General features: G+C 38.8%; 1 protein-coding gene across 9 annotated transcripts in view; it reads left to right on the top strand.

The window, feature by feature from the left end:
- The window catches only part of camk2d1 (calcium/calmodulin-dependent protein kinase (CaM kinase) II delta 1), a 105409-nt gene extending 91056 nt beyond the window's left edge, over window positions 1-14353 (top strand). For 8 of the 9 annotated variants that reach the window (XM_042728446.1, XM_042728444.1, XM_042728451.1 and 5 more), the window contains 4 exons: window positions 6648-6723; window positions 6850-6944; window positions 7768-8001; window positions 13034-14353. In XM_042728446.1, coding sequence (XP_042584380.1) covers window positions 6648-6723; window positions 6850-6944; window positions 7768-8000 — 404 coding nt within the window. In that variant the 3' untranslated portion in view covers window position 8001; window positions 13034-14353. The remainder of the gene's footprint in view (window positions 1-6647; window positions 6724-6849; window positions 6945-7767; window positions 8002-13033) is intronic. The other variant, XM_042728445.1, reaches the window with a different exon arrangement.
- The last annotated feature ends 565 nt before the right edge of the window (window positions 14354-14918 follow it).

The following is a 14918-nucleotide window of genomic DNA, read 5'->3' as shown; positions in this document are numbered from 1 at the left end:
ATCTGTTTTAAATCTGTTAGTTAAACTAAGTTTAAGTCTGTGAAGATATTTTTCACATATTTATACCTTTTATACTTAGACTATGATTTTATTTTATTTTTATGAAAACAATTTTTGTTATTTTTGTTATTTTATTTTTAAAGAAACATATACATTTTCCTTAAATCATCCTGTGACCCATTTTTGACTGAGGGTTTGAAAACCTGGGCTAGTTAGGTCCATGCAGAAACTGTTATAGTTGTGGCATTACTGTTTAGTGACATCACTGAATCTTCTGGGAAAACTGAAGTTGTGTTGTCATGTCAGTCACATCGTCTTTTAATTGCTGTTTTGGATCCGGCAATTATTCATTTACAAATTAAGCTCTGAGTCTGCCCAACATTATACAACAGAACCAAGCAAACAACCAACTCCTGTTGTGGTGGTTGATGGTTAGGACAAAACCTTAAAGGGGTAGTCAACCCAAAAATGAAAATCATCTAGCATTTACTCAACCTAAGGTTGTTCCAAAAATTTATAAATGTTCTTTATTTGTTGTAACTGTTTTGTTCACCAACATTTGTCAACATATCTTTTATTAGCATTCCACATAATAAAGAAATGCATATGTTTAGAATGACATGAGGTTGAGTAAATTATGACAGTATTTGAACTTTTGAATAGACTATCACTTTAAAGATAACAGATTAAAAACTGCCATTGACACTGATCTGCAAAGCTTACAAAGATGCTGTATTGTTGGTCAGTAATAAGCATTCTGCTCTTTTGGTTTATTTCTTTTTTGGTGGGCTGCAGAAACCATCACTATTAAACCCCTGACCACAAAGGCATTACCACTAAACAAGACAGCATTTCATTTTGACAATGCATCAGGTTTTCCAAAGAAAAAAAAGTAATACATAATGTGACATATTGTGACTAAAAAATCAATTAGTTACAATAGCCTTATCTATCTTGCTTACAATCAATTACATTATGTGTCTGCACTGCCATTGGTTGTCTGAGCATTGTGTTGCTCTTTCTTCTCATTTGCATTAGTCAAATCACCACCTTTCAGTGAAATCAAATGACTTTCAGTGGCTCTGAAAACCATTGAACAAACCTTACCATGAGAAAGATAGACATTTGTATGATTTGTAAACCTGGTTGGACACAATGAGTATATATTTAAACAAGATTTTCACACTCTTAAGAACATTTCATTTTCTTTCTTGTCATATTTAGTGTTCGAAAAGATACAGTGAGTGTGAATTTGGTGCTGTTATTTTATCACTGTCACTGAAGCACTGAAGCATCACTGCAAACATCTGGGGTTGTTCCTCATTGTGATTGTAAATGTCCCTCGAGGTGCTGGTGTAATAAGACTTTTACGGCTATTGTGATGCATTAGTGCCCTCTAGTGGCAATCAAAATAAATGCACAGTCAAAAAAAAAAAGCCATCTCAAAGCCGCTTCATGTCAGAAAGCACAATTTCACTGTCTGTCTGGAATTTTATAGGCTTTTTCTGTTCACCTTAGAAGATATATAATAACTGGAGAAGCTATCCTTGAGCATTTCCATTTAATGGCAGTTGTTAGGCTGTCACAAGACCCCACAGAAAACTGCCATCTTTGCTCATGGGTGCTTCTTTGTGCTGCCAGGTTTTTTAAGCCAATCATTCTGACTAATCACTCTAGAGCTGCATGAAAATGACGTCAATGCTGATGACTCCACAAGACCGCATAATCCCAAACCATAAGCGCCTGTCTTGAGCTAAGAACTGAAACAGACAGGGCAAAATAGTAATTCTTTGTGCTTTTAAGAGCCCTACAAAAATACTATAATATAATGAAATTTAAAGATTATTTTGAATTTTTTGATTGTCAGTGGAGAAAGAATGTTTTGCAGCCAAATAATGCAGCACAATGCACCCTCTAACTACTCCCGTCTACAGTATAATCACATTGGTTCAAAATCACACTCCATGTGTTAATAAACACTACATATGTTCTGTTATGGCTGTGATTTTGTCACTTCACTGAACATTTTTTCTTTTAGTGAGGAAGGAACAGTGTAGCTGAAAGCACAGTGTCTGATTAGGACATCTTGAGATGTGGGGGTGTATGTGACTGAGTTTGCTTGTGTGTAGGTTCATTCTTGTATGTGTAGATGTTCACATATTATGCATATTGTTCATGCATTGTGACAAGTACTTTACTAAAAACAAAATGGCAAGTACGTCAATGGTTTACATATGATGATAAAAATATTGTTTGAGGACAGTCTTGTTTGTGATTTTTTAAATTTGCACTTTGTTTTTGAATGCAAATAAATTTTCATAGCCGCTTGATATTTGTTAGTTTAATATTAAATTGTTTTTTAGACAGAAAAAGATGATTTTGTTGACAGTTTTCCTGGTTCTGGAGAATGATTTTGTTTGTGCTCCTGGACAGACAGCATGGCATAACTAGATTTTTTTATTTTTCTGATAAATGTGAAGAGCATTTTTAATTTGGACCTTAAATGTTGCATCTGTTTCGTTGTACTTCTTAAATTTGTATAAATTTGTCTTGTTTTCTAAAAAGTATTGTTTGTATTGTTTGTAGTTAAGCCTGTTGAGTTGTAATCCTTTATGTACACACTGAGCCCCTGGTTTAGTTTATGAAGGTTTATTTTAACCTTAGATGCAAAGTGTTAGACAACAACAAACCAGCCCAAAGACTGCTAGGAAAAAAAAAGAAAAAACTATGTGCTATACTGGCTGTGTTACACTCTTCCTGAACAAGTGACATTAGGCTGAGCAGTTGCAGCAACAGTGGCACCAGTGGCAGGTACTTGGATTTGGGATGGTAATACTGCAAATGCAGTTAGGCGTTGGGTTGAGGAGTGGTGCCCTGTGCAACCACCTGTTGAAATCCTGTCTGCATCCTTATAGTCTGACTCAGTTGTAAAGGCAGAAGACTGTGGGCATTACAGTCATAGTATTATTTGCTTTTCTTTTTCTTCCTGGCCAGTACTGCCTTGATGTTGAGGCATACAAAAAGTTTCAGCCTGCCTTGAGCTCAGCTCAGCTCGTGCACCTAGAGAGGAGGAGTTAGGCAGGGGATGGCAGGTCATCCCATGGAAGATTACGCAGATGAAGTAAAGCAGCTTTTATATCACTTCACTCCCTATAGTACTTCTCCAGCAGATGTTTAACAGATTGCCCTGCGCACTCTGTAAGGCCACTAGAGAGTAGTAGTGAGGGCTACTCCAAATGTGCTCGAAGTCTCGTGTATGTGCAAAATAAAAAAAATTATTGCATACTGCTGTGCATTATAAGTAATGAGTGGGTCCATGTAGGCACATGACCACTGTTTTGATATGGCTAAAGAACATACTATTTCACTATATTATTCCACTGTCTTCACAAAGAAGTGTCTAGAGACATAAAATGATTATGTCTAGTCTTCAACTATATTTTTGTCCTGTTGTTTTATGATCATGGCTTTTTTTATGCAGGCTACACTAATCACTTTTCATAAGTCAATGTAAGCTAAACAAGCCTGCACTGACAAAGAGAATCAGAAGGAAGTAAATACATATTTGGGTGATGTAATATTACAATACAATGTCATTAATCAATATATTAAAGATAAATAATGTTATTTAGATTACTAAAATAGCCTATAGACAATGATGAGCAGTAATAATTCACCAGACTGCATGATGCAATGACAAATTCAAGCTCACAACTTCACCTAATTAATTATTAATTTGTTTGGTTATATCATTTGTCATTCGAATAAGAGAACAACACCAATACATTTCTGGTAATCAAAAAAATTTTTTATTCATTATATCATTGATCAGATTTTTATTTATGTATTTTATTTATTTATTTATGCATTTATTTATTCAGGAAACGGCCATGCAGAATAAATCGCAACACAGCTCTCTCTCTATAGGAGATCTGCTAATATCCATTCTGTGCACTCACTGAGCGCTCTTTTCTCTCTATCATTACTAGACATGCCCCTTATTGCTAATTTGCTGCAAGTGTGTTTTGGGACATGGTCTGTCAAAAGCGTTTTCAAATATTGCTTAGTGCACCTTTGAATAATGCGTCTTCTAAAGGGATTTGCCAAAATCTGCATTTTGGGTCAAGGATACTGAAGACCTTGGCACCCTGCATGTCAACATTGACCAGTTTTCAGGGGATGATGTTGCCCACGAAGTTTCTTTCTGAGTCTATGCATATCCTTACAAAGCCACAGTCATTCTCTCAAGCTCAGCTATAATTTATTCTCTCATTGCAATGAGTAACTTCTAGGGCACACATTCAGGGGGCGCCACTGATCTTGTTATAGACAACAGGCTGTTTAGTGAGTGACAGTGAGTGACGTGACATTACAGCCAAGTATGGTGACCCATACTCAGAATTTGTGCTCTGCACTTAACCCATCCATAGTGCACACACACAGCAGTGAACACACACACACCGTGAACACACACCCGGAGCAGTGGGCAGCCATTTTTTATGCTGTGGTGCCCGGGGAGCAGTTGGGGGTTCGGTGCCTTGCTCAAGGGCACCTCAGTCGTGGTATTGCTGGCCCGAGACTCGAACCCACGAACCCCCTTAGGGTTAGGAGTCAAAGTCACTAACCACTAGGCCATGACTTCCCCTTTGCCAAGCATTGTGGTCACACAGGTCACTGAATTCCTATACCACAGTTCACTTTTTCATCATAGAATGAGATTTACTTGTTGATCAGATATACAGTAATGTTGCATTTAGCTCCTGTAAACCTTTTTTTTTTTTTTTTTTTTTTTTTTTTTTTAGTTGCCAGACCCATGTTTTAGTTGCAGTGCTGTTAATATTTCACTTTTCTGAGTGACATCATCCACTGTTTCACAATAGTAGGTTTCATCCGGTGCTTCTAGAGATGTGTCCAGTTCATTCACCCAGTTGAATTTGGTGTTTTTGAATTGCACTGCACTTCTGCAGCTCACTTGGGTGGGTAATCATAACTTTGAGGTTGAAAGTTGCTGGTTTGTGGGACAAAGCAACATTTTCCACTTGTCTGATAGACTGCAATTGCAATATATGTGCCATTCTTTTTTAAATTTCTCCAGTTGTAAGATATAATTTCATCAGAAATTTGTGGATTAATGTGGCGAAGATCTTTTGCCTTATTTAACCACTTCTGACACTATGTAAATTGTCCCAAGAAGCAGCATATGCAGTTCCACCAGAACAAACTTTTTATTTGCCTACATTAAAAGTTAAAGCAGTACTACCTTACTAATATATATATTTATATTGCTACTTTAAAGGGTTAGTTCACCCAAAAATACAAATTAGACTGTGTTTTACTTTCCCTCGAAGCATCCTAGGTGTATATGACGTTCTTCTTTCAGACGAATCCAGTCGGAGTTATATTAAAAATTGTCCTAGCTATTCCAAGCTCTATCATTGCAGTCAGCGGGTGTTGCAGTTGAACAGTTCAGAAGTCGTCAGATAAAGCTTGCGCATTCATAATAAAACGTGCCGCAGACAGCTCCAGGGGATGAATAAAGGCCCCCTGTAGTGAATCCATATGTTAATCATCTTATGTCGTCCGCCGGAACTGCTTCAGTGCATGACAGTCAGCAGAAGTGAGAGAAAAGTGTTTATTATGTTTGAAATATGGATATTTTTCTTACAAAAACTCATGGATTCGCTACAGGAGGCCTTTATTTATCCCCCAGAGCTGTCTGCGGCACAAAGAACAAGAAAATAAAATCCCTCCATAGGCACTAATACACTTCTTTAGTTGTATTAAATGTGCTGTTTTGTTTTTAATAAGAAAAATGGGTGACAGCGATGTATCTAGTGATGTATTCAACTCTGGTCTGACAGGTGTTGGGGGATTTTTCATACCAAATGTTTTATTTTCAAAAACATCTTGCACCATTAACTTTGATAACCATGTTCATGTGATAAATATGTCATATACTATAATATGTCATATTATATCATATTTTGTGCTCATATTATGCAAGGTGCTTTAATACTATATGGTACATGAACAAAACATGCTGCCTAAGGTACACGTCTGAAAACATGGTAATGCCCAGTGATTTTAATGGTAAGTGCTTTTGTGTAACTGTAAATGATAGCATAAATTTCAGCATATTGTTATTAGTGGATTTTAAGTAAATACTCCACTTTATCCATGTGCCATTTATATTCTCTCCCTGATAATATATTGTCGCATTATTTTACCGCAAATGACTTATTACAGAGTAAAATGATTCAGACCAATTAACAAATTTTTGCTTACTGTATGATGCATTTATTGAGAAGAAATGAAGGCATTGCTAGTAACAGTACAGTTCTCCACTTAATTAAACTTTATTTTGTTAAGGGGTTAACATTTGATTTACATTGATACAGTTGAACATACACTGAACATTTGATTTACATTGGTAGCTGGCCAGTCCCTTACAGACATATTTGTGAATCTGTTTAATTCATTTTAAAGAACAGACTCATAAGAGCCATTCACTGGAGAATCAAACATCACTCTCTTGTATGGTTTAAAATTAATGTATTTCACAGTCTGGTCTGTTCATCAGCTAAAGGATAATTATTACAGTCTTTTGCGCAGTTCTTCACTTTTTTTTTTTTCTTTATGTGGTTCAGCACGGAAACAGGAGATAATTAAAGTCACAGAGCTGCTGATCGAAGCCATTAATAATGGAGATTTTGAAGCATACACGTGAGCGTTTATTTCATTATTTCATGCCATAATTTTTTTTGTATTTATTTATTTTATTTTGCTTTCACTCTGTTAAAGAATGCCTTATTATGTCTTTTAGTTTTTATATTATGTTTTATTCCACAGGAAAATTTGTGACCCTGGACTGACATCTTTTGAACCTGAGGCTTTGGGAAACCTAGTGGAGGGGACAGAGTTCCACAGGTTCTACTTTGAAAACTGTAAGACTTGACATGATGTTACATGTTAAAGGAATAATTGATGTTTTCATACTAAGAAAGTGAGTGAGCTGTTGAGCTCCAACAATGAAAAAAAAAAAGAAGCATATATTCCAAGTCTTCTGAAGTCATGCTATAGCTTAATGTTATGATTAGTGCAAATTGTTCACAAGAACAAGGAAAAATATTGTTGTAGGATTTGCTTTGAAACTATTTTTGCTAGTAAATTTCACAAATAAAAAGTAATCACAGTATTATAGTATTTGAATTATAGTAAATGTGAAATTTTGAAATAGAAAGATTTTTTGTCAAACATACTGTAATAATATCCGTTTGATTTACAACTTCATAATTTATTAATTATTTAATTAATTGATTTATTTTTGAGTGAAAATGAAAATGAAAATCAGCTCCAGCATCAGCCACAACATGAGCACAACATGAGAACAAACTGTGTTTGGTTTTACTGATGTCAGACCTCGCACATTATATCTTCATATGACAAGTTTGATGTGAGAGCTACACTGGAGAAGGTTAACAGTGAATGACTGTTCCTCATAAAAAGCTATCATATACTAATGTTTATCATTTTTGTGTGTGCCATTTTGGTGCTTGGCTGTCCTCACTTTTGCTATAAAGAAATTAATGATAAAGCATATTCAAAAATATTCATATTTAAAAAAATACAAAAAAAAATCTAGTTTTGTGTTCCACAGAAGAAAATTGTGAAATGTGTTTGGAGTGATATGAAGATGAGTTTGTTTGGTATAAAATCTACTGCATTTTACAAGTGTTGTGACTAAAGTATTATTGTCCTCTGCTCTAGCTCTCTCCAAAGGCCACAAACCCATCCACACCATCTTGCTGAACCCTCATGTACACCTGATCGGTGAGGATGCTGCATGCATCGCTTATATAAGGCTCACCCAATACATGGATGTCAGCAATATGCCTCGCACCATGCAGTCTGAAGAAACGCGTGTCTGGCACCGTCGTGATGGCAAATGGCAGAACATCCACTTCCATCGGTCTGGCTCACCAACTGTGCCCACCAAGTGAGGTCTGTGTTTGTGTGTGTGCATGGTCCCATACATCTATGTTAGAGAGACCTGTTTTTCCAGGCTGGTTAATGCTAATTAATGTTGGTCTGATTCTGGACTAGCTTTTAAAGAAAAACAAGTATGTGTTGTATTCTGTGTTACAGCAGAAAGGTGCTACACTGTAAAAATAATGATTCCAAATACTATTGCAAACCATTGTGGGTTCCCTAAAGAACCTTCAGTGAACAGTTCCTAAAATAGTTCTGTTTTTTTTTTTTTTTTTTTTTTTTTTTTTTTCTTAGTGTGAAGAAGATTTTAAAGGGAAAATTCTGTCATTATTTACTCAACTTGGTGTTGTTCTAGTGCCCTTCTTTGTTTTTTGGACCACAAAAGGAGAATCTGTTCGTGCCCGTCCATATAAAGGCAGTGAATAGTGACCAGCATCAAGTTTTATAAATATGTCTCAAAAGTATCACAGTATCAGAAGTATCAGTCTTCTGTACTTTAATGTACATCAAGATGAATAAAACCACACAAAAAGTATTATGTGCTGTGTTGTCTCTGCTGAGTTGAATATCTCTGGACTGTAACTCTTTTTGTCAGATAGGTCAGAAAGACCGTTGACAGCTGACTTGCTGCAACCTTTCGGCAAACACAGCAGATAATATCACCTCAGAGAAGAAAGTACATGGATTATATTTTGTCACATTTATATAAATCTTGATTTCTCGCAACTTTTCTTAATGTGCTTTTCTGAGTGAGTTGGAGTAAATTTTCATTAAATAAAGTAAATTACAGGTTTTTTTTGTTTTTTTCAACTGCTTACATTTTCAAAACTTTGCCTCTTTTTTTCACAACTTTACACATAAATCCAAGAATTGCACACACAAAATGCAAAATGCCTCACATCTCTTGCAAACTTCATTCTGGAACTTAATTAGTAATTGCACAGGAAGATGTTACCACCTGCTGGGCATTGCTGCCTGTCGCACCTCCTCCAGTGCCCATGGGTCAGCCGCAGGGTCATCAGCCAGAAAACCACCATTCACCAACGTTTCGCTCCTTTAATTCTGGAACGTCTCCTGGTGGTGGAGCAGTGACAGGGATGTCTCCGTGTCACCCCCTGCAGCTGATCGCTGCTCTCCCTGCAGCTGTTGTCTGGGGTTAGGTGTTCTTCCCCCAACACCTATCTTTCCTCCTCAGCCAGAGCCAAAAGCTACCTTTCTCTGCCTCCTCTGCCAGATCCTTTGTTGCCCTCCTTAACCTCCCTCCGGTCACTCCTGCTTCCCTCAAGAGGCGTATGGTTGACAACCCAAGCAAACCTCTGCATCCGACCTCCACTGGGTAGATGTTCATCTTCCAGCCAGCCTCCCGGCACTCAGCAGCGAGTTCTGAGTACCTGGCCTTCTTCCGTTCGAAGGCGGCCTCGATTCCCTCCTCCAGTGGTACAGTAATCTCAATGAGGTTTATCGATCTTGCTTTGGTTGACCACACCACTATGTCTGGCCGGAGAGATGTGGTGGTTATCTCCGTTGGGAACCGGAGCTGCCTGTCCAGGTCGACCCTCATATTCCACTCCTGGTTGGGGGAGAAGGGCCTTGCTGTTTCTCTTGATCTGGTGCTTCTCCTTACCCCTCCTTCCGACACAAAGATGGTGGGGTCCTCTGCTGGTGGTGGTTGTTTGCTACCCTGTCGACACTCCTCCAGTACTTCGGCTAGCTTTCTCAGGACCTGATCGTGGCGCCATCTGTAGCGTCCCTGTGAGAGAGCGATCTTACAGCCTAACAAAATGTGCTGGAGACCTGCGTTGGGGGCATTGCAGAGTACACAGGATTCTGCATTCCCAAACCACTGTTGGAGGTTCCGAGGGCAGGGAAGCGTGTCGTAGGTTGAAACGGATGAGGAAGCTAAGTCTTGCCTGTGGGATCTTCCACACGTCTGACCAACTGATGTTCCGGTTCATGATTCCCTCCCAGGTTGTCCAGCTTCCTTGTCGACCCTGCGACACGGCCTTGATTTTGTAGCGATCTTCCTCCATCCTCGTCACCTCTGCTACCACCATCTCCTTCCTTTGCTTGCGATTGGCCTTGGACCAAAAGCATGGCGTCTCTCCCCATCCTAGCCCTGCTCTTCCTGCCTGAACTCTGCCCATGATCTCCCGGTGTTGTAGCCGACCGACAGCTTGATCGACCTCAGTTTGGGCATTCCACTTGAGGCCGGTAGGAACCTTAACATTTGCGTTCCTCACTGACTCGTCTGTGGACTCCCTCAGCTCGAGAACCAACCTGGTCTTTTCCTGCATGTAGCCCAACTGTATGGACTGTAGTGGCAGCTGCAGCATGTTTTTTCCAAAGAGACCGGTTTCAGATAGGCAACCCCAACCACTTTCGGATGAATGAGTTGGCTTTTCCATCCATCTTACTTACGGTTGATGAGGGAATCTCACTCATTTTCAGGGGCCACATTACCCTCCTGTAGAGTGTAAACTGGTAGCACCAGACCTTATACTTCCCAGGGAGTTGGCTTTGATCGATCCTTGCCAGTCCGTCAGAGAGCTGCTTCATGATGGTTTTCCCCATCTGTTTGTCAGATAGGTCTGAAGTGTACTGCCTCCCCAGGCTTTTGATGGGTTGCTCTGATAGGAGTGGGATTTTTTCCCCTCCAACAACGAAGGTGGTATTGTCATTTCTGACTCCTCTTCTGAGGGACAAGCTCCGGGACTTGGAGGGCTTGATCTTCATTTCGTCCACCCTCTTCAGCAGTCTTGATGTACATGCTGCTGTCTGAAGGAGGCTGGTGACATCATCCATGTAACTCCTCAGTGGAGGAAGCCTCTTACCAGTTGGGAGTTTGATCCCCCCAACCATTTGCCTTGCCCCGATGAGGATTATCTCAAATGCTGCTACAAACAGTATTGGAGATATGGTACACCCCATAGCGATTCCTACTTCGAGCCGCTGCCACCCGGTGGTGAAGTCCTGGAGGGAGAAACACATCTGCTAGTTGCTAAAGTACTGAGCTACCAGGTTCTTGATGCAGGTGGGCATGTGTAAAAAAATTCCATGGCATAGTTGACCAGCTGATGCGGGACTGATCCGTACGCATTGGCAAGGTCGAGCCAGATGACATGCAGGTCAGTTTTCTCCCGCTTGGCCTTCTGGATCTGGTCCCAGATCATAGTGGAGTGCTCTACACATCCTGGGAAACCTGGAACTCCTGCCTTCTGGCAGTTGGTGTCAACATAGCCGTTCTCGATCAGATAGTTGGTCATGCTCCTGGCTAGCACTGAGAAGAAGATCTTTACTTCTACATTCAGTAGTGCAATGTTTCGGAATTGGCTAATGTCTTTGGAGTTCGCTTCCTTAGGGATGAAGACTGCTACCGCTCTTTGCCACTCCGATGGAATGATTTGCTTTTTCCAGGCAGTTCTCATCAGATACCATAGCAGCTCTAGTACCTTGGGGCAGTTCTTATAGAGCTTGTAGGGGACCCCATTGGGCCCAGGTGCGGAAGAGGACCTTGCCTTCTCCACGACTTGCCTGACTTCGCTGAGCTTGAGGGGCATGATGTTAAACTCAACTGTCGGCTTTGCCGGCTGGGGTACGTATCCTGGAGTTCCTAAAGGGACGCTCCTTTGTGGATCACTGTACTGCTCTTTGACATGCTGTTCCAATTCCTCCCTGGTGGTTCCTAGCTAGCCTCCACCAGGGGACCTTCCTCTGTGATTCTCGTGCCTTCAGCAACGTTAGGTCCTTCGGCTCTGTGGTTTTTTCCCTGGCTTTTGGTCCTTCTTGTCTCACCTGCTGAAGCAGTGCAAGGTTGCTGTTGGCCTTTCTGTCCACGCTTTGTTTTCCCCTGGTGGATCCATAAGCCTCTAAACGTGGTCACTTTCTCCCATCCACATGCACACTTTCGGAGGGTCTTCTCCTCATTTGCTGGAGTTCTGGTATTCTCGTTATCCGTATTAATTGCCGTCGTCACCGTGTGGTCTGTCCTGTTGGGCCCATCTTTCGTCCCGCCTCTCGGAGGGCCCGCGGGTTGTTTCTCATTATGTTTCTTTGTAGTTAGCATTTGGGTGTCTCTTTCGCAAAAGACTAGTGGGTTAGGTAACTAGCCACCCACTCCCGGTGCGGTCTTTCCCTGCTGCCATCCAGTCTTTCCTGGCTGTCCTCCAGTCTTCCCTGGACTCCAACTGCCCAATTCACAGTAGTCACTGGGTTCGCCAGAACTTCAGTAATTGCACAGGAAGATGTTACCACCTGCTGGGCATTGCTGCCTGTCGTACCTCCTCCAGTGCCCATGGGTCAGCCGCAGGGTCATCAGCCAGAAAACCACCATTCACCAACGTTTCACTCCTTTAAATCTGGAACGTCTCCTGGTGGTCTCCCTGTCACCCCCTGCAGCTGATCGCTGCTCTTAGCACTGCACAGTGTCTTAATTGTTTGATTTCTGCATAGACCTGCGTTTGACTTTCAATATTTACACTACATGATGAATCAGGGGGCGGGGCTAAACTGTCAGTAATGTAGAAGCAGACATTGATCTTCTGCAGAGGTGGTGTTTATCCACACTATTCCATCATAAACTGGCACATTCCGCAACCGGTGTACACAAATATTAGCTATTTTTGACTAATGAGAAAGTTTTGAGTTCTGAAACTTAAAGGATGTTTTTATAGTACAATGATATGTCAAAAGGCAATTTTGATTTTGCAGGTATTTTATTGTACTCTTTTTTTAAAAAAAAAAAAACAACAGGGCAAGTAAATCACAAGTTAATAAATGACGAGTTAATTTAAATTTTTATGTGAACTAACCCTGTAATAAACTATAGTACCTTTTTCCTATATTTAGAACCTTTTGTGTAATTGATCAAAACCTTTATTTTTGAGTTAAAGTGACAATTAGTGGGTGTTTTTGTTTTGATTTTATTTGATTTGTTTTTGTTTCGATGCTATCCCTTAAAAAGTCACACTGTAGAACTTTGTCAATGTATAACAAAAAAAAAAGTTATTTGTGATGAGGTAATGAGTCATTTCTTCTTTTTTTTCAGTTAATAAAGTCTCCAGAGCACAGCCTTTCCTGTCAACTGAGCTTCAACAAGTGTCTGGCCCAACTCAATCATGATCTTCATAGTTTACTCTACTGTACCAGAGTCTTGTTTACATTTACTGTTGGACTAATAGAATATAGAAGGTTTCAGATCAGGATGTGGTGTGTTTGTATGTGAGTACATTTACATGTATTGAGTATGCTGTTTACACAGTATACTCATTTATGTGAAAAGCATGTTCTTACTTAGTACTTTAATCTTTTTTAAGGGTTACATTTTTCTATAACAATATATATGGAGCCATTTGTTAGTAATCTGTGGTGTTTTGGTACAGGGGTACTGTATATCAGAAAATAATTAATCAAGGTTTTTTTGTTAATTTGTTTGTTTGTTTGTTTGTTTTAATAATTTGTCAAGATCTAAAATTTACTTATTTCTTAAAATGACAAATATGAGCTTGCTTCTGGTTTTCAGTGATGTACATTTTGTGAAGTTATGTGAAGTGCTATTTCTGCTTTACACTTTGGAGTATTACCAGTTTATTTTTAGCACATACTGTAGGAAGCAATGTGCTATTTTCTTGGATAACCCAAAATTCTGAGAAGGGAAACGTTTTAGGGTTTTATTTTTTTTGCTCATGAATTGTCATACAGTTATCGTGCATCTGGGTATATGAAAAAAGAATGTAATAACTCAAACTTCACTACACCAGATAAGCTCAGATGCTCATTCTGTAAAAAAAAAAGCAAATAGCTTGCAAAGATAAGTTTCCAGATAAGTTTTTCCTTTCTTTTCAATAATTTGTTTGAAATTTAGTTTTGTTGTGGTAACTTAATTGCATGCTCGTTCAAATGTTTCTGCTTCTCAGTGAAATTTGTGGTACTCTTTGAGGAAAATCTAACAGGTTGGTTTCTAATTTTTATCTTTTATGAATAATGCATGACATTTCACTATTAGTCATCTCTCATACAGATCCAAAACCTTCCTCCCCATTTCTTATGTAAGTCTTTGTCTTGACAGACCAACGTAGACTGAAGATCTCATGCAGAATAAATTAAAGTCAATGTTCTGTACACATAATCCACTACACACTATTACTTACACAATACGAAGAATGTAACATGGTGAAGCCACAGTGTACTATTAAAACAGGCAGATTGTTTGTCAGATACAATTTTTATTCTTCTAAGTTCAGTTCATTATGATAATATATTAAGTTACAGTACAACATTATAGAATAAGGATATTACTATAGAGGAATTGATATAATAGATTTCTAAATATGTGAAACATCTAATAAAATGTGTGATTTCTGCAAAATACTTGTGTTGATTCTTTTTTTCCCATTTTATGCTTTTCAAAAATTAATTCCATCTAAACTAACCAACAACAAATTTGTGGAAGAATTAGCCATAAAGTAGGTATATGGTAGGCTTTATTATTAAAGTAATATTTCATTAAAATCAAGTACAACTAAAGCCTTTATGATTCCACAAACATCTGTGGTATACAGTTGATTGCCACAGATACATGTGCCTCTAATGATGATTTAACCAAATTTGCAGATCTAATTGTGTAGAGATTCATTATTGTACTGTACAATTAGTAACTGACACAAACTGTTTAAATTGTATAACAGAATATTTTTTTAATGTGTGTTTTATTTGTTTTTTGTTTTTTTGTTTAGGCATTAATGCATGCTGCATGTGTAAGCTGTCATTGTCATAGAAAAATAAGTTTAACTAAATCTCCTTTTCTTTTCTCTTTATTTTTTGTTTTTTTACTTCAAATCTGATGCTTTTCAACAGTACTGACGGAGGACACGGCTGCTTTTCCTTAAGGATTTACTCTAACTAATATATACAAAACCACATTATTTTCATTT

Source organism: Cyprinus carpio, chromosome B7 (assembly GCF_018340385.1).
Source record: "Cyprinus carpio isolate SPL01 chromosome B7, ASM1834038v1, whole genome shotgun sequence".
NCBI lineage: Eukaryota > Metazoa > Chordata > Actinopteri > Cypriniformes > Cyprinidae > Cyprinus > Cyprinus carpio.
This window is presented reverse-complemented; position numbering and strand designations above follow the sequence as displayed.